General features: G+C 43.8%; 1 protein-coding gene and 1 non-coding gene across 4 annotated transcripts; both read right to left on the bottom strand.

Moving 5' to 3' along the window:
• Positions 1 to 746: 746 nt before the first annotated feature.
• LOC120671627 (probable potassium transporter 13) lies at positions 747 to 16,942 on the bottom strand. 3 transcript variants are annotated; one of them, XM_039952015.1, is made up of 9 exons: positions 16,600 to 16,942; positions 15,501 to 15,726; positions 15,161 to 15,403; positions 14,874 to 14,924; positions 14,464 to 14,724; positions 14,312 to 14,364; positions 14,073 to 14,187; positions 1,822 to 2,076; positions 747 to 1,688 (listed from the first exon to the last, which is right to left on the bottom strand). In XM_039952015.1, exons 3-9 carry the CDS (start codon positions 15,375 to 15,377, stop codon positions 820 to 822), a joined length of 1,821 nt encoding a protein of 606 aa, XP_039807949.1. In that variant the 5' UTR covers positions 15,378 to 15,403; positions 15,501 to 15,726; positions 16,600 to 16,942; the 3' UTR covers positions 747 to 819. The 3 variants fall into 3 exon arrangements, with proteins under 3 accessions (XP_039807949.1, XP_039807951.1, XP_039807950.1); XM_039952017.1 differs by having other exon boundaries at positions 14,312 to 14,380; positions 14,464 to 14,663; XM_039952016.1 differs by having other exon boundaries at positions 15,630 to 15,726.
• Positions 16,943 to 22,387: 5,445 nt separating this feature from the next.
• Positions 22,388 to 22,510, bottom strand: LOC120671672. Its single transcript, XR_005673771.1, has one exon. It is a non-coding gene; the product is annotated as a U5 spliceosomal RNA (small nuclear RNA).
• Between the last annotated feature and the right edge of the window lie 299 nt (positions 22,511 to 22,809).

The raw sequence follows: 22,809 nt of genomic DNA, 5'->3' as shown, positions 1-22,809 counted from the left end.
TGGATTTAGTAATTCCTAAACAACACGAAATGGCTCGATTCTTGGAGTTACACTACATCCATCCTACTAATAGTCCACATCACTAAGAAACCATGAAGTTATTTGTTATTTCATTCCATTTCGATTGGTGGTGGGTCACGGTGTTCAACTGCCGGTTCAGGTCTTCTTCTTCTTCCATATACGGTACTAGTCCGCAGCTACGGTTTCAGCAGCTATCTAGCGCTCACCGGCGAGTTCGCTGAGGCGTCAGTCAGTTGCTCACTCACAAGTCACACGCTGTACGTCATGCCCACCTCGATGAGGGAGGTGTGCGGGATGCCGAGCTCCGCAGCAGGCCTCCTTGAGTTGCGTCGGAGGAAGCCGTACACGACGTTGATGGCGAACTTCTTCACCGCGGGAGACGACTCGTGGGCCTGCACGCAGGTGTGGCCGATCATGTACGACCATGCTTTTAAATAGCGGGCTATACCCTCGTTATAAACCCGCTATATAGTTTTTTTTTAGAGGTTTTCCACTACGCTATTTGTATTTGTGCCGCTATAGTCTTATTCTTAGCTCAGTGCTACTATTTTGGTCTTTTGGACAAATAAATATTTGATTGCATGATTTTTATTGCATTGTCAACTTAAGTAATATTTCAATAGCTCTAGAAACATATTTATGTTTATCAAATTCGCTAATTACTATATTTTATGCATCTATTATTTATATTTTTTTATGATTTAGTAGTGAACCGCTATTTGTCATAGCCCGCTATAGCTTCCGCTATAGTCTCATAGCCTCGAAAAAAATATGCCGTTATTTTTCATAGTCCGCTGTTTAAAACCATGTGTAGGACACGCCGGACTCCCGCTCCTCCAGCAGCGTCTTCACCTCGCTGCTCTTCATCTCCTCCTCCTCGCCGGCGCCGGCCCATGGCTCCTCAAACCGAACCCTCCTGCTGACGACACCGGGGTCGATCTCGCAGGCGGACGAGCTGCTGCACGACGCCGTCGGCGCCGCGTCCACGTCCACCAGCTGCTGGGCACGCGGTGACGCCGGGATCGCCGACAGCTCGCCGGAGTCGGCCGGCTCGGACGCTTCCTCCTGCATCTCGAGGAACTCCACCACCTTCATCAGCAGCTGGTTCTCGAAGTTGAAGTGGTCCCACCGCCCCTCCTTGTAGCCGTACCGGACCACGCAGCGGAACAGCTGGTTCGCCGGCGGGCCGACCCGTCCCACCAGGAAGCGCTCGTCCGGGGAGACCTTGGGCACCGTCAGCGTCTGGATTGACACGAAGATGAGCACCCGGTGGAACGCCGGGAAGTTGGTGACGAAGTGCGCGAACATCGGCGGCACGCCGTTGACGGCTCTGGAGTACACGAAGCCGACGCCGGGGACGCGAACGAGGCCGATGCCGGAGCTCAGGCTGAGGAACCGGTCGAGGCAGACCTTGTTCTGTAGCTCATACTCCTTCTTCGTGCCGTAGTGCCACGTCGACATGGCCAGCAGCGTGATCAGCGACAACAGCAGAGGGAGCCAGCCACCATGGGGCACCTTGGCGAGGCACGCCGACAGGTACATGAGCTCAATGGATCCGAAGCCGATGGTAAAGAGCGCTGCCAATACAACATTCCGGTTCCACACGGTGGTGATGACGAGGAACATCAGGCATGTGGTTGCAAACATCACCAGGATCACAGCAAGCCCTGCAAGAGATGAGACATCGATCCATCAGTTGAAGTGAAGCAGAAAAATTATTGCCTCAAATTAAATAGGCAGCAGCGAACCATAATCTTCCATGCAGCTACTACATTTCAAATTATTCAAGAAAATTCATACCATAGGCATTTCCAATCATTTCGGTGTCGCGGAACCCGACCGTGACGGCTAGGCACAAGAACATGAGAACCCAGTTCACCTCCGGTATGTAGATCTGACCGTGGACTTGGCTTGATGTGTGTATGACCTTAATCCGCGGGAAGCACCCCAAGGCCCTGCACTGGCTTATGATAAAAAATGTAGCTGAGATGATGGCTTGGCTCCCAACGACTGTGGCTAGTGTTGCGATGACCAGAATAGGCCAAAACACTCTATCTGAAAAAAAAGGAAAGGGACACAATGAGATGCAAGAAAATTAATTAAAGTACTTATAGCTACATGAAGAAATTAATATGTGAATCGGTGCATATCCTGTGCATAGTAGAACCAGGAATACTGTAAATCAAAGTAAATGACTAAGAGTAGCAAAATGAGGGAAACAATGGAAAGAAAAGTATGTCCTAATACATTGAAACAATGGACCTTCACAGCTGAGCCTAACAGTTTAGAACACACCCCCCCCCCCCCCCCCCCCACGCACGCACAAAAACCCTATGAATGGCTAACCTTGCTATGCGTCGTTCTCCCTTCTAAATGCTCTGTTTTTTCTGTAATATATGAAACACATTCTGTTGACATTGTCCAAGAAATGTTCATATCTAATAGAGGAATAGGCATAACCTTTGATGACATTTATGGTAAGTAGGTTCCAAGAAATGACATGCTATGGAACTTGGAGGGAAAAGTGATTAGGCAGCATAAGCGTAAAAACTTATCTGACTAGATGCTAGCACTTTGATATACCTTAGAATTTATCATCAGATGTCTTGCTCTAACTATAGAGATATAAAGATAAGTTTTTTTATTAAACCAAGTGAAGAGAGTCCCCACTTGGATTTTCATTCAAAGTCTCACAAAAGAAGAATTGGAGGTAAGGAAAAATGTTGCCAAATCAACACAATGTAAACAATAAGCCCATATATACACTTGCAAGAAGCTACCAATTAGTGGATTCATGATTTTTTGAAAGGGAGAGGTTCTCTTCATGTTGTAGCCTTTACTGGTATTCAGTCAAATGTAAGGTGGAAAGCATATATTACGGTATTTGAAGGGAGAGGTTCCCTTCATGTTGTAGCCTTTATGAAATCACAATGATCTCACAAATTGCGGAAAATGAGCACCCGTAGTTATGTTTCCATCCGATCTTGCGTTAGAAAAGCATATTAGAAGAGCATGTTTTTTTTGGAAAATAAGGCAGGAGCACTATCAAATCATATTAGGAGGAGAAAAAGTTGAGGTCTTACAAAGGTTTGATTACATAAAAAGAGAAGGCTCTCTCCACTAAAAAGATTGAAAAACATTAGAAACTAAGAAATGCTCGGGGCACCGCACTAAGAAACATGTTTTCTCTTGAAAAGCATGTTTTTTGCGATGTCCAATCGAGTACTATATATCGCTCAAGGTATAGTTGTAGGCATCCGGGTGATTAGTCGTCGGCATCAACTAAATATGATTGAGTTAGTGATAGCTAAGGCGGTGCTTGGATGAAGTCAATCCTCTTGAGTAACAGGAGACATTATCAAGCACCATGTAAATCTAGGTATGAATACTTTGATGAATCATGGCCACTTGCTTGGTGGGATGGTAACCAAGAGAAGGTTGGTTTGCAACTCTAAACAACAAAGATGGTACTAGCGCGATAGATCACCATTGATGTTGAAATAAGGCTATTGATAGGCAGGCATTTGGGAAGTATGCACCTCTACGCCCAACAATCTATGCGTGCACGCACCCATGTGCATGTTGGGGAGGTGTATAGAACCTAGTGTGACATTGATTGACTTACAAAAAGTTTTTACTCCACACATAATACGACACCTATTTACCTAATTATATATATATATATTCCCTGCCATCTCCTTTCTTGTTTTAGACTCAAAAGAGGGGATCGAGAATTTCTACCTGAATTGATATAATTAATCCAAGTGGGACCAATACCAAGTATAGAGAAAGTTACAAATGTGCAACCCGGCATACCGGGGAGAAATTACATGGTATTGATATATAAGAGAATAATTCTTTCTAGATACATAGGGTTTCTTCTACTCATCTGTTGATAGATACACATCGTCTGGGAACATCATGGATCTAGTTGTCAAAGATAAGTTTCTTGCATTGTGAGCAATCCACACTCTTCAATCCAAGATCATGACAATGTCGAGTCAAACACTATAGGGGAAGGAATCCTACCAAGATAGGAGGCGGAGTGACACAAGGGCATAGAAAGACATGTCTTCAATGTGACGAAGGTAGAGCAAAAGGGGATTTGAGGTTCTCAGAAACTATGAACATCTTAGACCAGACGAGTCATCTAGCTTCATGATGGTCTTGTGCAAAAGGGTGGCCCTAGTGTTCAAGCAATTATTGCAAAGGAGTTCGATAAAGAACGTGATCTCAGGTAGTGCATGTGTTGAAAAAAATGTACGTAGTGCATGCATTGAAAAAAAATGTAGGAGACAGCTGGATTCTCCATCATCGGAGTGTCCACAATACCAACATAGGTAGGTACTAGTGGTAGTAAAACTCTTATGTGAGCCCTAGTCATAAGATGTCAGAGGGAGTGACACCCAGAGGAAAAGCTACATTGGTGAGCTAGGGATCAAAGGGAGATCAAGGCGGTCAAAAATTGCAAAGAAACATTAAGCCGAGTGGTATGAGATATGAGGATCATCCGGCGGCAAAAGAGGTAGCACCATCCTAGTCAATCTAGAAAGAGAAGATTTGCCCTAGCGACTTTGGTGATGGGATAACAATATTTCTTGTGCATACTCATCTTTTGTTTTCCACCATGAAGTCCATCGCGAATGGTTTGTAGATGTAAGCATTAGAGATGTGTCATTTGTGTATGACACCACCTGTTGATGCATGAATAGGTCCTATCAGCATGGCAATCCTTTAACTCTATTCCAATCCCTCTCAAGTGCATTACCATTGCACTCCAAATTTGCAATTTCTTGTTGATAAAAAAAAATTATGCATCTTCAATCCCAACAACCATTTCCCTCTCCAATCACAAGCACCTTCCGTCAGCAACTCAATGACAAAGAGTTGACATCTGCCTTCTACAATGAAGGTGCCACAAATCACACAATCATTTTGGCATATGCATGGAAATGCTTTTAAGGATAATAATGCATTTTTGCTCTTCATGAGGGTTGTTTTGGTAAAATGTAAGACAATTACAGTTTTTTCCCCGCATTCTACATGTTAGTTTTCATTTTCCTTCAATAGATGTTTTACCTTTTTAAGGAAGTGATGGTTGGGCCTTTTGCCGTCATAATTCAAATAAACTGTAATTGGACCCTACAACACTAGATGAGCCCAAGAAAAGCCTATCCCACTCCATTTGGCTGCAACGGAATGACATCAATGTAGAAAACGAGAGCAAGGAGTATGGTCATGTTTTTTTGGCCTTTTTTTTTCTTTTTTATATTAAAAAAAATCAAAATTTCAAAAATATGTGGCCGTTTCATGAAATTGCGAAAATGGGCCCATGTCGCCCATGGGGTGGGCGACAGGACCCTGTCGCCCAGGCAGGAGGCGACAGGCTCTTTTGGTAAAAAAATTTTACAAACAGGTCCCTGGGCAGCGTAGCGCGGGGACTCGGCGGCAGGGGGACCGGTCGCCCCCCCAACGGGTGACAGGGGGAGGCCTATCGCCCTCCCCTCGGGCGACAGGGTCCCCCACTCTATATAAGGCCTCCACCCCCATTCCCTCCTCATTTGAGCCCAAAAATTCCACCAAAAATCCAGAAAAAAAGAGGAGTGAGGAGAAGGGAAGCGGCGAAGCCCTGCCGGATTGCGCACTTGTGATCTGCAGGTAATTATATTTCACTTATATATTTTTCCATTGCTATTGTAGAGTAATTAAATTTAATTAGTGCCATAGTAGAACCATTTAAGTAGGAGTTTAAGGATATCTTAGTTACGTAGTAGTAAATTAGTTTAGGAAATTAAGATTACATGTTTATTATTACAATTGCAGTACTATTAGAGACGTGTTTATAAATTAGTTATGATTTAGACTAGAATTTCGGATATGCAGTATAGAATTCCAGTGTTATCACGTAGTTATGAATACTTATATGTTGTAGTTAAAATTCGTACTTAGTTTGTACGGATGATTGAATAATGTAGTGAAGTAAAGAGTATGACTCGATAAATATTTAGTGATGTACATATATGTCGAGTAAGATGCAGTTTCAAGTGTTTTTTTGGTAACTGTAATATTTTGTATGGACCAAATGGAGTAGACCTTTTTGCCTTGAAGTGCACATCTAGTGCCATAGATAAACCTCTAGAGAGGAGTTTTGGTTCTATATATAAGTGGCAGCAGCGTGGGTTCCGTGTTGATCCGGAGACACATGTGATGACCGTCCATGCTCTTGTGAATTGGGAGGTAGAAGGTGATTTATGGGAATTGATGATGATACACAGCACTAATGACTGGCAGAAGTACATGCAAGCAACTCTAGAGCGTGGGTGGCCTCTGGCAATTCTTGTTCAAACTTGGGAGAAGATACGAAATGAAATCTAACATGGTGCAGATCAAGCAACTCCGAGTATTCAAAGAGGTGGTGCAGATCAAGCAACTCCGAGTATTCAAAGGGAGACAAACTATATTGAGCAAGATGAGTCAGAAGAGATAGAGAACCCAAACATCGGACCACAGGGCCTTGCTGATGAGGGAGAGAGGATACATAGCATCGTGGACGAGATGAAGGCAGAAGACCATGCCGCAATGGAGATGGAAGAACATGAGGGCTCATCTGATGACGAGCAGTACTCATTGCCAAAAGAGTGGAATGAGCATGGTTTTGGCAATCATGTCGTAGAAGACGTACGACATCAGGAGTGGGAGTACAGAGGGAATGAGGTGGTGCAAGGTGCAACATATCCAAACATTGAAGCCGTAAAAGATACTGTGAGAATGTGGGCAATATCATTGAAGCGAAAATTTAGAGTCGTGAATTCTGGCAGTAAAGAATATGAGGTGAAGTGTGTGAATGCTGGGTGTCCATGGCGAGTACATGTATTCAAGGGTAGATGGAAGTCGAACTAGAAATGTTCCATCGTGACAGAGCACACTTGTTTGCGGTCAGAAGTTCAGGTATCACATCGCAATATATCATGCGACTTTGTTGCAAAGCAAATATATGGGTTGATTATGGACAACCTAAATTATGAGCAAAAAATGATTGTTCGACATATTGAGCAAATTTACCAGTACAGCATTAGTTATTTGAAGGCATGGCGGGCTAAACAAAAAGTATTCGAGATGCGGTTCGGCACATACGAGGCATCATATGATAACCTACCTCAAATGTTATCCTATGTTGTTGCTAGAAACCCTAGAAGTTTCTATGACACTTACCTCGTGCCAACCGTGAGGAGGGGACAAAGCTTTCTGCTTCGAGCCTTCTTTTGCCTAGGTGCATGTGTGAGAGCTTTTCTGTATTGTCTTCCGGTTTTATGCATTGATGGGACATTTCTGACTGGAAGATACAAAGGGCAGATACTCACCGTAATCGGGGTAGACTGCAACCACCAAATAGTACCGGTCGCTTTTGCATTTGTTGAGAATGAGAACACAGAAAGTTGGTATTGGTTCCTCAAACGAGTGACGATTCATGTTGTTGCCGCCCGTCCAGATGTGTGCCTTATAAGTGATAGGCATGCAGGTCTGCTACAAGCAATTATGAAATTACAAGTCGGAAATGGAACAACGCCTCCATTATGGCCAGATGTGCAAAACAGGTGGTGCATTAGGCATATGGGTGCAAACTTCTTTGACCACTTCAAGAACAAGGAACTAAAGGACTTGTTCAAGAGGTTGTGCACTCAGAATCAGCAGAGAAAATTTAATGCTTTGTGGCAGATGCTTGATCAGCTAACTGCGGAGCAAGTGAAGGCAAGGGCAGCAGGAACCAGCAGTAGCCAGTCAGCACATGCAAGGGCTTCTTTGGAGAAGCCATTTTCGCACTGGATTCGCGGTGCACCGAAGGAGAAATGGTCATTCCTTTATGATACAAACGGAATGTGGTACGGTATCCAGACAACAGACCACGCAGTGTGTTTCAATATGGTGATGCGATGTTATCGTGGCTTTCCTCTCGTGAGAATTGTTGAGTTCATCATGTATGGATGCATGAAGTATTTCAGAGAGTGATACATGGCTGCAACCATAAACATGAGCAACCCCCAAATTCAGTTTTGCACAAGAGTGACACAATATATGCAAGACAAGATAGCAAAGGCCAGACAGCACCACGTCATATCGACGGGTACAAGGGAGCATAGATTTGAGGTGCTATGCAAGGATAAAACTAGTCGTGGCATTCGTAGAGATAGGGTGGTGCAAGAGAGTTTAATTAGAGCAGATGGCACTGCCCGCTGCACCTGCATGAAGCCAAAGTTATTGCATTTGCCCTGTTCGCACGTCATTGCCGCTTGTGCAGAATCTGGGTTGCAGCCCGGAGTATTTGTGTAACCCTATTTCAGCAAGGAGGCAGCTACATCCACCTGGGGACATGAAATATACGAGATTGGCATAGTTGGACCCTTTATTACGGACCGGGAGGTTAAGACTTATGTTCCTGATCTAGCCGCTAAGAAAGGCAAAGGCCGTCGTCAGACGCGTCGTATAAGAAATGGTATGGACGAGTCCGAGGCAAGCAAGGCACAAAAGCGTTGCAGCCAATGTGGAGCATTGGGTCACAACTACAAAAGATGTCCTCAGAATGCAATTCACGGTGATGCAGACACTGGTCCTTCTGGAAATCCAACAAATGGAGCACCTCCTACGTTCAGACCACCATTGCCGAGAATTGCTCGTGGAAGGCACTCAGTGTCATGATTTAAGTCATTGTAAGTTCATTCTGTCGACTCGGTGCTATTGCTTGGTGGCACAATCCAAAACATATAAGGTGTTATATTGTTGAATGTGTTTCTATACGTATGTTTACCTTTGTACTAATCGTGCAACCCTATTTGAATGTTTTAATGCTGGTATGGGCTCGTTGCTAGACCCTGTTATCGACGCGAGCCACAGGTCTTTCGCCGCAGCAGTTCAGCGCCGAGCCCTTGGAGTGCTACGACCGCGTGCACCAGGAGAGGTCATCTCTATACACCAAGATTGGGTCGAAAGGTATGTATTTAAATTTTATATGTTAGTTCCATTGTTTATTTTATAATATTTGTAATATTTGTACTCACTTTTCTTCATTTGTTTCATTATTTCAGGTTACGTGAGTGCGGTCTACTGACTCTGGGCTGTCTTGTGGAGGGTGGGATTGTGAAGCTCGACCGATCCCTCCTGACGGCGCTAGTGGATAGATGGAGGCCGGAGACTCACACGTTCCACCTCCCATGTGGGGAGCTGACTCCGACGCTGCAGGACGTGGCCTACCTACTGGGTCTCCCTATCATCGGTGATGCCGTAGGTCCGCGTGTGGTGCCGGCTTCGTGGAAGGATGACCTAGAGGAGCGCTTTGCTCCGGTACAGCGCGTGGCAGCAGCAGGACCGATCAAACCGCACCCGCGAGCCGCAGGTCCTTCGAAGACCTGGTTGCTACAGTTTACAGTACGTATTTCGATTCATCTTTACACTATGTTTTTAAAATTCATATGTTTCATTGTGAGTTTAAATCGTACATCATATTTGTGTATGCAGCCTACCCAGTTGGATGCGGATGCAGACGAGTATAGTGTGACCAGATCGCTGGAGGCGTACCTGCTATGGTTGTTTGGTTACATCATGTTCAACAACACCCATGGCAACTCCGTCGATAGGATCCTACTTCCGTACGCACGAGAGATTGCAGATGCAGAGGATGACTTACCGCCCTACAGCTAGGGTTCGGCAGTATTGGCGGCCACCTACCGTGGACTCTGCGACGGGTGCAGCAAGACCGATGGTGAGGCTATTTTCTCGGGGTGCCCACTCCTGCTTCAGCTCTGGTCGTACGAGAGGATAGCGGTTGGTCGCCCTATCGTGAGCCAGGAGCCATACCACGACATCTTGTACGACGATGACGAGGAGGGTTGGCCCATGATGGGTACCCTCTGGAACTGGCGTCAGGTACATTCGCAGAAACTCTACTTCTGTCTTGGTTAGTTACTCGATACATGAAGCTCATTATTAATTTCATATGTTTCAATGTGCAGAGATCTTGGGCGCATGCCCAGGTTAGGCGCGCATATCCTGAGTTCGTGTCGGAGCTGGATATGCTGATGCTAGAGGACGTTATTTGGGAGCCATACACCCCAGAGGCGGTGGCGAGACGTGCACCTTTAGGCCTGTCTCCACACTGCTCTACGAATGCGGGCATGTGGCTTACTACAGCCGTCCTTGTTTACGACATCGTGGTTGAGGCGCATTGCTCGCACAGGGTCATGAGACAGTTTGGACAGCGACATGAGTTTCCGGTGGCCACGGCTTTGGACCGAGTCGAACGGCACAACCACAGGTAATTATGAATGCACTTGTATTATTCAATCGTATCGAATCTAATGATTTTTTTGTCTACCACATTTGTAGGTTGTCGAGGAGTGGCATACCGTGCTCAGCCGTTTGGCTCACCACGATGCAGCCGTGGTTGGAGCAATGGGACGATGTAGATGAGAACGTGGTCGAGCCGACAAGACCACACACAGACAGCTCTTTCAGGGCTTACCTCACCTGGTACTTGCCTCGGACTCGGGCTCGTTTGGTCTTTCCTGACACGAACCCGTAGCCACACCAGGCGAGTCTTCGGGATGGCTACGCCAAGCACCACGTGGAAGCACTAGCTGGCGCGGTGAGTCTCTTCATAGTGTTTGCGAATGGATTCAAATTCATAATATTATTCAGTATGCAAGTAAATTTTCCATTACTAAAATGAATGCAGTTTCGACTTTGCAACATGATGGAGGCGGACTGCTCCGCTTACCTCACGAGGGTGGATCACGGTTCCCCTATGACCCAGGTTGAGCAAAGAGAGGCATGGTCCAAGCACCGTGACCACTTGCGTACAGTACTGCACGATTTTGGTAGCCGTGTGGACTATGAAGAGAGCCAAGGATCGTCCCAGGCCTCGACGTCGTTCCCGTGTCCGGCGACGACGCACGAGCCGACCTCTCAGCCAGATCAGGGACGCCAGTGTAACACTACTGCAGATAACGTGGATACTGAATTTAAATAATATCAGTTTTTGCTATACTTTTACTAATCGACACAAACAGGATTCGGTTCTTCTTCCTCCTTCGGCCATACTGGTCATTGGGGCCAACAAGGATCCCACTTCGTCCCACAGCAGGGGATGGGAATGTTTGGAGGGACAGCGCCAGTTGGGGGACCGTACCTAGGGATGGGACCACCGCCATCGACACCAGCCTACCCAGGTTAGCTTATGATTCATATGTCATTTTCTACATGTTACTATGAATTACAATAGTGTACGCTGACGTGCAAGTTTTTTATGCATAGGATTCTATCCAGATGCGGGCGTCGGACCTTCTTCCTCAGCACAACCTGGTACATAACACTCTCAATTTTTTCACAAAGTTAAGATGCAACATATGTTGGTTCACATTTATATATTACGCAGTGTTCGTCTCAGACACGTTCGTTCCAGATAGCGGTGGCTTCAACTTAGAAGATCTCGACAACTTCACTTCCCTCTCACCCGCGGAGCAAGGTGACCCCGATGTCTTGGGCTCTTCATAGCTAGGAGGAGCACCACTTGGTTACTCTCAGCAGCAGACACCGTAGCCTTCTTTGCGTCCTCAGCGACAAATGAGGTCTCCGGATTGTCACACCTACTCGCAGGGCCATGTCCATGCCCAGCAGAGGGCGAAGAGGGTCCGACACCGTCGGGGTGGCTAGATATGACTTATGTTTGTATCTCGTATCTTTCTTTGTAATGACATAGTGGCCGAACGTTTATGTCTTATGGTACCAACGATGTTGTCTTCTCGTTGTTATTAACTACTTTTCAAGCATACGCCTCTGTTCTCTCGCGCATTTTCCATTACGTCTGAGTTATAGACATTGAAACCATAAACTAACATTTATTTATACACAACAAATGCAAACTTCTATGTTCAGTACAACACATATCATAGATCATGTCATGAAATCATCTACATCGTCATCCGAGTTCTCATAGGGTGCTGCTGCATGAGAGTTTGAAGACTTGGACGAATCTCCGGTTCTCTGATCCTATCTTGGAGGCCAAGGTTTGGGGGGCATAAAATCATCATCGTCGTCATCCCAGTTAACACAAGATGGTGCTGAAGGTGGTGCGTTACGACTGGACGAACCTCTGGTTCCCTGATCAGGTCTTGGAGGCCAAGGTTTGGGGGGCATGCAATCATCATCGTCGTCCCAGGTAACACAAGATGGTGCTGCAGGTGGTCGAGTACGACTGGACGAACCTCCGGTTCACTGATCAGGTCTTGGAGGCCATGGTTTGGGTGGCATGAAGTCATCTTGGTCGTCGTCGGGGTTAACAGAAGTTTGTGATGCAGGTGGTGCAGTATGACTTGATGAACTTCCGGATCTCTGTTCATGCGGACGCAAAGTTGTATTACCCGACGATCTTCGGCACCTCTTTCGTCTAGTTTGAGACATAGGGCCACCGAAGATTAATACCAATTTACGGAAATTGGGTATTGATTTGTTAATCAACTCCGTGTCCTTAGGAAAATCCTTGCATATAAATATAGAATAATATTATAGTTTCAAAAATATGAATTAAAAATACATTTAAATATTAAATCTGAATGAAAGTTACCTTAATGTGTATCTCATACACCTCTGGCCGCATCCATATCTTAGCAGTACTTTCTAAGAATCCAATAACATTAGAATGATTCGCAGGTTCATATATACGCATGTATACCTTACGGCGTTCTAGCAAATGTCCCTTTAGATCTTGCGTTGTAATACCATGAAACAGTGTGCAAACTTGAAACCCTAATACTTTGGCCATAACTATCTCATCGTACCATCCGCAAGTGGATCCAACTTCTTTCTAAGCACAAGATCTTTCACGATATCAAGTATTACAATAGATTTCTCTTCGGTCCAGAAAAAACCTCCAAAATTGGAGGCAGCCATGGCGAAATGCTGAAATAACAATAGCTACTATTATTCTAAGATTACGATCTAATATTTCAATATATAAAGATTACTTCTACTCTGATTCATAAGAAAATCACAATGAAAGGTCAAACGTTAATACCTGCAGATTACAGATGCGCACTTCGGCAGGGCTTCGCCGCTTTCCTTCTTCTCACCCCTCTCTTCTTTTTTCTATTTTTTCTAGAATTTTAGAGAATAGAATGAGGGGTGAGAAGGGAGGGGGGTTTAAATAGGGCAGCCCTGCCCTATCACCCGGTGGGGGGGGGGGGGGGGGGGGGCGACCGGCTCCCCAGCACCACGTCCCCCGCCAGGGACCTGTTCGAAGAAAAAAAATTACAGAAAGATCCCTGTCGCCCATTGCCTGGGCGACAGGGGCCACAGGGGGCCTGTCGCCCCCCATGGGCGACAGGGGTCCATTTTTGTAATTTCTTGAAACCGCCATATATTTTTGAAATTTTGTATTTTTTTAAATATAAAAAAGAAAAAGTGCTGTTTTTTTTGCTTGCCTCCACAAATTCAGCCCATCACATATAGCTATCCTACTTATCCTTGTCGAGCCCGTAAAAAATACCACGAGGCCACAAGTGAGGGTCCATGGTCTTCACAACCATCTCTACTCTCTAAGCTGCGTCGATGACAACCTTGGGCTCCTCGGTAGCATCCATCACCGTTCTTTTGTAATTTGTTATGTTGAAGTGTTTTTCTAATTTGGTTTTTAATGGTTTCGAGTGAATTTTGTTTCTCCTGTTTTCAGGCTATCTAATTTTTAATTGTAACTCATTTTGATCGGTTAATGTGCAACATTAAATTTTCTTGCCATTATTTATCAATAGAATCCACCATTAAATATATGAACAAAGCACATCCCATTTTCACATGTTTCTCCTACATTTTCCAATTTACAACTGTTATGATTATTTTGTATTATTAACCAAACACTATAAATGTGTAAACAACAAAATATAAAATATTTCATATCCCAACGGTTAATTAAAATGTCAAAATAATATAATGCTATGTTTTTTTTGGAAAAATGATACATGAATCAGTGAAATTTCAGTCTATCTAGCATAACATTGCCACCTCACCTGGGAGAGCTTTGTAAAAGCTACTTTCGAGATCCTCCCTGTGTTTAGATAGATAAGCAGCATCACCCATGTAAGCCAGGATTAAGCATGGATACACAACTATTGTGAATCCAAGCTGCAATTACAAAGCAACAGAAAGGACTTAGTAAAGATGTTTGCCATCGTTTGAAAACTTATGCATCCAGCATGTAAAGCTATATTATCACCATAAAAGAGAAGATATGATATACTATATTTACCCTTAGTGAAAGCTTTGAGAAATGTCCAAGATCAGCAAACATCGCCTCAGCACCTGAAATTCTAGCAGCCTCAGAAATGCCCAAGCACAACTATAAGTTACAGTTAATTAAGAAAGTTCTTAGTGATGCAGAATTAGATAGAAGATGTAAACCTGTGATGCATAGAACAATTCCTCCAAGTGAGCTCCAGCCGTCCTGGCCGGCCTTCCTGAAGAAGTTGTATATGTAGTACGGAGACAGAGCACGGATGACACTAGGGTTCCTCTTGAAAATGTTGTATATGCCGATACCACCAATGCAACCGAGCCAAGCAAGCAAAATTGGAGCAAATAGGAACCCAACCCGATGTGTTCCGCAGTGTTGCAGTGCAAAAAGGCCAACTAAAACGAAACAGGCAAAAAGCACAGTGTAATCTGTACACAACACAAAAAGGAGTCGATCATTTGTAGTTAGTCGTGCAAATTGCCAAAGATTAACAAGTAACCGAAAAATGTAGCTAGTTTGTGTTGCTAACAAAAGTAATCCATATGACCATATGAGCAATGAAGCAGCAGCCTCTTACTCTCATGTAGTTCTGGAAACTTAATTCTGAGGCCAGAAACTGCTGATAGAACTGCAGAAAAAGGATACCGTCTTTGTCAGTTGCAGGAATATTTGATGGACTTGGGTTACTAAATTTTCCCCAGAAAATGAGGAGCAGGCTGATCATCAGATAAATTACGTGGAGTATAGTACACTAAAGAGAGATTCTCATGACTTGAACTAAGCAAAACACTTATTCCTACAACACATTAAAACTGCAGTTCCAGGAAAACCACTTCAAGGAGCTCAATACGTAAGGTTCTTTACCTGACATTGTTGGGGTGAAGACACCGTCACCAATAACCATACTGGTGCCCATCAGAACGAATAGCAGCAGCACAACGCGAAGCGAGTAATGCTTCTCGAAGAAACATTTTATGGCCAAACTGCTCTTTAGCTCCTCACGAGGTTCCTTCTGGTTGTATGACGACATAGATCCCTCATGTATGTTGTTCAGAAGCCCAATCCTAGAGCGCCTGCACATTAACGAGTACAATGCAAATGTCCCACCTGTAGATATAGCACATTGCCAACAAATTCAGAAAGTTAGCAGTGTTTAATCGAAACGATAATCTGACAGAAAAAAATGTGCTGAATACAAGAGCACCTTCTCCATTGTCATCTGCTCCAAGAACAAGGATGATGTATTTGAGGAGGGGTATGAGAGTGAGGCTCCAGAAGACGAGAGATAGCACCCCAAGGATCTCCTCGTCCTCCTCATGCAGACGCAGCTTGCCAGAAAAAGTGTTCTTGTACACATAGACAGGTGAAATGCAGAGGTCGCCATACTACACGACCCCGAAGCTCTGGTATGCCAGTAAAAGCGTCGCTTTCTGAAGTCCCAGCAGGAACACGAGCAGTGTAAGTTTGTAGTTTTTTTATTTACCATCCGTAACATTGAACAAATGTTAATCTAGTAACATAAAACTGTAAATGCAGTTTTACATATTTTTTTTGACAAACTACATATACAGGTATAGGTAGTAAGCAGATAGCATTCAAAGCAACATAACAATACAAAATACGTTGAAAAAGAAAAAGAAGAGGAGCAGATAGACCAAAAGGAGGAAATGACGAACCTATGTGCACCGTAAGCAATTACATACATATACTTCCAAGGAATATACGACTGCAAAAATGGGTTGATCGAAAATATTAAACAGGGGGGCTGTTGACTTTTGCTGCCTAATCAATACATGGGTTCCTGCTCATGGACTGCGTATGATATTAGAGATAAACATGCATTACAGTTTGCAGCAAAGCCAACGCAGAATCCAAGGCTAAAGAAATTACTACAAGGAGCCTAATTGCCACCTAGATTCAGAACGAGTTTAATCGCCATTCTGAAAACTTAGCTTGCAACCTTTCTTCATCATCTCGGATTAATTCTTGGACCAGGAAAACGCAAACATCTCACTTAAACTCGAGAACTATCCAGCAAGTCGTGCCTCAGAATTCCACAGTGGGAGCAGACGTTCAGCAGAGACTAGTAGGTTCACTCCTTTCTAAAAAGAAAACCGCATAAAAAAAACCCAAACACCGAAACTGAACTCACCAACAAGAACCGTCAGTTGCATTGCAGAATCAGCCCCTAATAGTTACGCAGACCAAAGCCCTCTCCTTTCTCTCCAAGACTTTGGACACAAGACACACGCAGAGAGGCTGGAATAACCGAAACGGAGAAATCGCATGCAACTGAAACTTACCCATGATGATGAGCTCGCCGTCCTCCTCCCCGTGGACGACTGCACGGCCGGCAGGCCGCCCTCCACATCCATCTCCCCGAGGCCGGCGGGACGCCGGCCGCAGGAACACAGGACGGCGGAGGACGCGATCAATCGTCCCTCTATTATTCCGGCGTGGGCCGCTGCCGGGAGTTTTGCCGGGCGTCCACGCAACCGCTGCGGCGATGGAGGAAGAGTGGGAGAGGAGGAGAGAGGAGAGGCCAGTGCGGGGAGGGAGGGAGAGGGACTGAGGAAGGAGCGAAGCAGTTAAGGCGGAGGGAAAACGTGGTGGCTTCACGAAAAGAGAGAGAGGCCTACAAATGGTTAGGGCCTTGGCTCGTTCGTTCCGGCCTCTCCCTAGTATAACCTGTATATCTGTTCAGACACGCATGAACAGGTTAATTTGTGTGTCTGCCCAGCGGGACCCACCGTGGCCAACCAACCATGGTTATTGCTTTGGTGAAATAATTGGGGAACAAACCGCTCTTCTTTTGCTGTCACTATAGCTAGCTAACACACCTGCAGCTTTCCTTGTCTTCCTTATCAATCAGCCTGTAACCTTGATTTTGGTGACACTCACCTATCTTGTGATGTGAAATTACCTGTGCTAGACTAGGTAGCTCTTATTATTATGGAAATATGGAAGAAATAACATGTTTCTTTAGAGAAAGCATGTTGAGATTTAAAGTATTATTCTAGGGCAGGATCGGCAGTAATTTATCATGCCTTAATGAAGTGGAAAATATTTAGATATCCCATCTCTTTGGATTTCGTATATAGCAATGTTTTAAATCGCCGGCGAAGATGTTTAGCGGCAGGGCTGCCGTTACGGCGTTTAGCGGGCTATAACCGGCTTTAGCGGGCTAAATGCCATAGCATCTATCCTTCCTAATAGCTATAGTCATCTATAGCGGAAGCTATAGCCAGCTATTTAAAACTTTGGTATATAGTATCCAGTTCAGATTATTGAGCAAGAATGCTGGTGTGTCATTACTGTGGCTAGCGAGTTGACTTCGCTGATTTATTCTTTCAAATCTAAATAATATTCCAATATTTTATTTTCTCAGCCCATTTGACGATATTATTGCCATTCCTACTTGTTTAAGACTTTTAGTCGTCAGTGATGACTTATTACAGTTGCAATGCCGGAGATATTATCACTGACACTTGTAAAGCAGCGCTGCCATTCAGGCAACGTACAGTTGAGGTAGGTAGATTTTGCCGTCCAAGATTTCTTCAAGTCCAAGCATCTCAGATGATTGTTTTTTGACGGAATCTCATATGAGTTTAGATGTCTCATTACACAATAAATATAGTAGGACTTGGTTAGAGGCTCAGGAGGTGATGAGGTCAGTAAAATTTCGCCATGCCGAGTTATGTTTTCTCCGTATCTGAAAACATTGTCATTCTAGAATCTTCTCATAAGGTTACAATTCACATTAGCTTGCTTCGAAATCACAAAAGCTACACCTGATCTTGTCAGCATATCTTGACACGCCACCGCATATATATATATATATATATATATATATATATATATATATAATAGGAAAATCTTTGATAAGTACAGCATTTCCGTATGGATAGATAGATTCTTGGACCATGGAAGTTGAAAGAAATACTATGACAAAGCTTGTAGATAAATGAGGAACCAGATTTGGACTCCAGTGCCCACAAATTAGAGAATCCATGACCATGCTCTCCACTTAAATGCTGCTGAAATTGTGATGTGGAAGTTTGGGCTTACATATAGGCAGACACATTTATCACTAGGCAAATATGGATTAATTTATCGCCCTTTTCATTTTATTTGGTCGTTTATTGTTGGTACATTGTTGTGGATCGTGGAACGATTGCGCATATATTATAGGCCCACGAAATGTTTTGCAAGTAGTATTTGGTTCTTTGGAGTGTATCTTATGCCTTCATGTATCCAATGAACATTTCCCGCTTGCACTTACGACGTGTATCATTTAGATGTAGTATACTAATACTAATAGTCCATTACAAAATTCTTCAACATTTAGTAAGTTTGAAAGGACAAATCCATTTAGTATCTATGATAAGATTGTAGTATGACTTTTTGGTCTTTTCCTTTACCTTTATTTCAAGAATATTTTCAGTTATTTTGTTCGTACATAATTGATTGCATGCCATCCTATTGTTCGAGATGTATCTATATTCTTGAGACAGTTTCCATATATTTATACCAAGTACTCAAGTCATTCTAGCCTTCTCATTTATTTTGAGCTAATCCATGTCACTAGCTATATTGTTCAAGATAGATTTATATTTTCCAGTATATGGTAGCCGTTCAATTACTGCTTGAGATGGAATGACTAAGAAAATTATATCTTTGAGATCATAGATTGTATCTAGGCCATGTTTCTTTGTCCGGCCTTCTGGATTCTGCTCTACCCAGGGCACGCTGATGAACTTGTTATTTTAGTTCGTCTTCTATGTGTAAGGACTTAGAGAAGTATAGTACATAGATCGGTAAAAGTGAAATCTTGTCAATTCTAGACGAGCAACTAATTATTGTCCATTTGTCCTTGATCAGTATTCATGCCGTTTGTTGTGGGTACCAAGTGATGCCGTAGTACTGCAACTTACTTCAACCACCCTACGTATCCACATGTCGTTCCTACGAACAATCGGTCAGCAGATCTCAGAGCTAGCTAGCTCTGCAACAGCAATACTCCGTGTATTTTTTTTAAAAAAATATGACGTTTAGGATAAGCATGTGAATTTTTTTTCTACGAGCATTGGGTCATAGCTTTGTGTTTTCGCCATTTTTCCTTATTCATGACGTTGTCTATGCGATAATAATTTTGATCCAGGTTAGTTTCTGCAGAAAATGGTCGAGTAGTCGGTAAAAATAGGGAATAGACAATGGATGCTGTTCGGCTGGCTGTGACTGGTAGCTGATGCTGATTTGTTGTAAGAGAAAAGTACTGCTGGCTGGCTGTTGGCTGGTAGCTGATGCTGATTTGGTGTGAAAGAAAAACATTGCTGACTGGCTGGCTGACAAACCAGCTGAACAAAACGATCGCATCACTGTTCTTTAAACTGAAAAGTGTGCTCATGAAGGAGTGTCAACTGCTTAACTAAGCTCAGATGGGTTGTGGGCACGCGGCACTCAATAAAAAAAAGCATCCAAGAAGATGCTAGCTTTGGCTAGTCAAGGAGGTTTGCGTTTGCCCATGCCTTTTGTTACGGTTGGTGATATTCCATTGCTCGGGTAACTGCAATGGGGAGTCAGTTACAGAGTGATTTCAGCATTTGCATCAAGATACTGAATTACTGATACTGTTACAGTAATGGTGTTCCAGGAATAACCGGACCTTGTCGCAGGAAATTAAAACATCTGTTACTACTCTTGCATAAACAATGCAAGCAAACTTTGTTCAAGCATGAAGGCTAGATTCAAGCAAACTTTGCCCATTTCTTTACTGATGCTTGCTTAATGACGCAACTCTGAAAGAAACAGGGTCCTAGAAGGATAAGCAACTCACCATCAGAAGTACATATTCTGGGCTCTCTTTTCCTGTGTCATTTTACCTTGTTCTCTACTTCAACGGAACAGTGCATGCGTCATGCCTTTTCCAAGAACACTTACACTTTACCCACCTGCTCCACCTCAGCAGCTACACACACACACACACACACACACACACACACACACACACACACACACACACACACACACACACACACACACACACATGTTAATTTCATTTTTCCAAACAAGGAAAAGTACGGCAAAAGGAATGCTATTCCGTATGGCCCCCTGAAACTGAAGAAACCAGCGATGATACGCCGTCCTCTGCAACCCTCCGCATTGAAATTAAAGGGCCGTTGGTGTGGGCATATCCATTGCTCCAACCGATTCCGCCATGAAAGCTCGACGGGATCGCCGTCCACACCTTTTGCCACTTCGCCGTCGTCGTTGGATCCGCCGGTCACGCTCAACAGTTGGCCACAAAGCTGTACCTGCAACGATGAGTCCATGCCGTGTCAAGGGCATCATGAAACGAAAACGAAGGCTTGGAGAGTGAGACGAGATGCTACTCCATGGGTTTCAGGGGAGCATTGCGGGCCTTTCTGGGGCCTGCTTCACGTGGATGTGGTTGAAGGTTGGTGGGGATAAGGCTGCTGCTGTTGCGCATAAATTTTGTGATGTTTGCCCCCGAATAAGAGTGTGCTGCGATTTAATGGAAAATTTTCTTCTGTTCACACACTCATGATAGTTTGAAAAAGGAAATGCAAGCAAATCCTTTGCAAGAAGCTGGCTCTAACAGCCACAAATACTTTGCGCTCTGACCAAGGTTTGGTCAAAAATTTTATACTCTGAGCGTCAATAGTTCTCAAATTGTCATGTTTGAGAAGTATGACAAATTATAGAGAGAAGTCCAGTTTACACCTCCGACCTATCGCAGAAGTCCGATTTTCAATATTTAACTACAAAACCGGAAAATATACCATTCAAGTGTCAAAATCATGCAAATTTGGAGCTTGGGTGGTTTCCAAGGTGGTTTTACATTTTGTGAGAATTAACAATATTGAAATTGAAACTAAAATATTCATAAGTAATTCATTTTAGACAAAAAATATGAATGTTGTATCAAAAGTTTTCTAAAAATGTAACATATCTATTGCCATGATACATCTCAGTAATTCAAATCAAATTTTTTTATTTTCATAATATTTGTTTGCTTTTAGTTAAGCCTTTTATTTTTGAATTACTAAGCTGTCACACTTTTAGAAATTTTTTGGTACTAGTTTCATATTTTTCTGATTGAAAATGAATTAGATTTTATTTTTTAGATCTAATTAGAATTTTTAATTTTTTTAAAAAATACAAAACCACCTTGAAAACTATCCCAAGGTCTAAATTTGCACGGTTTTGATAGTTGGATGACCTATATTATCCAGTTTTGTAGTTGAAGGTTGAAAATCGGACTTCTGCGATGTTCGAGGGTGTAATTCAGACTTTTCCTCAAATTATATATAGGTATTTTTTTCTTGAAAATCACCCTCATAATAATCTTGTCAATTTATTATATATTGTAACATTAGACTGAATGTGCTCATAAATGCAAGCACCTCCATTTCTACTAGCTCAAGTCTTGGCCTCAATGCAGTGCTTGTATTTTCGTATCAGTTGTGTTTAGTGGTAGGCTTATAATCTATAGGAACACCAAACCGCACATGTACGATGTAGGAGCCGAGCCCTCTTTGCCTTTCAGTTGCATACACACCTCCGTTCAGTGTGTGATCCCCATGGCGTATATATGGAGGAGGCCGCCGCCGTACACTCGAGTAGTAGGGAAATTCGTAGTAGGGTGAGTGGTGGCCGCGCACGTGACGTACGTGTGTGTACCGCTTGCGACGGGTTTACCGAATACGTGTACGGCCAATGTGACGTTTAACTTGGTTGGATTCCCGTGCCGTCGACTTGCCGGCAACCAAACAATAGGCACCGCTCGCGCATCGGCATGACGACTAGCAAGGTTCAGGATTTAAGACGGCAGCACTGCCTAACTGACGTGCAAAAAAATAGCAGAAAAGGACTTGCTGGTCCTAATAAACATCTAGAATCCCGTTGGAGACTTGGGCCTTTCCAACATTCTTTGCTGGCGGAGAAAAGGGCAGAAAAAAGAGGAAGAGTTCATATGTTTTAGGACGATAACATGGCAAAAAATAACATACATGTGCTTGAAGGAGCTACTCACCCTAATTTTTTTTTTTGGAAATTTCAACTTGTTGAACGCCTCCTCAAGGAGGAAGCACCCTCCAAAAATTAGAGTATGCTGCATGCTGTGGTGGCGTGCACACGGTATTCTTTAGCAAAAGGCGAAAAAATAGTTCGCTCTGTGCTCACCACGCAGCTGCTTGGGTTTGAAGTCTGTATAGCTGCCGCCCTAAAAAAACGTGTCACTGCTGGCTAATCTCATCTAAACTAAGCAGTGTGGGACTAAACAGCATCCCCGGGCTGGGTGGTGCAGCTGCTTCTCAATCTCAAACACACCCTCCAGCATGGTGGGTCGCAGGACACAGGGTTCTTGGGGGGCCTTGTGGGTTTGCGGCCCATTATAGCCCACAGCCACACGAAATCGATGCAACCACCTGTGGAGACTAGGATGGAGCTCACTGGGCTGCTGGCAGGTGGGGTCACTGCGGGACCACTCG

Source organism: Panicum virgatum, chromosome 4N (genome assembly GCF_016808335.1).
Source record: "Panicum virgatum strain AP13 chromosome 4N, P.virgatum_v5, whole genome shotgun sequence".
NCBI classification, from domain to species: Eukaryota; Viridiplantae; Streptophyta; class Magnoliopsida; order Poales; family Poaceae; genus Panicum; species Panicum virgatum.
Note: the sequence above shows the minus strand (reverse complement) of the source record. Positions and strands in the feature narration are given on the sequence as shown.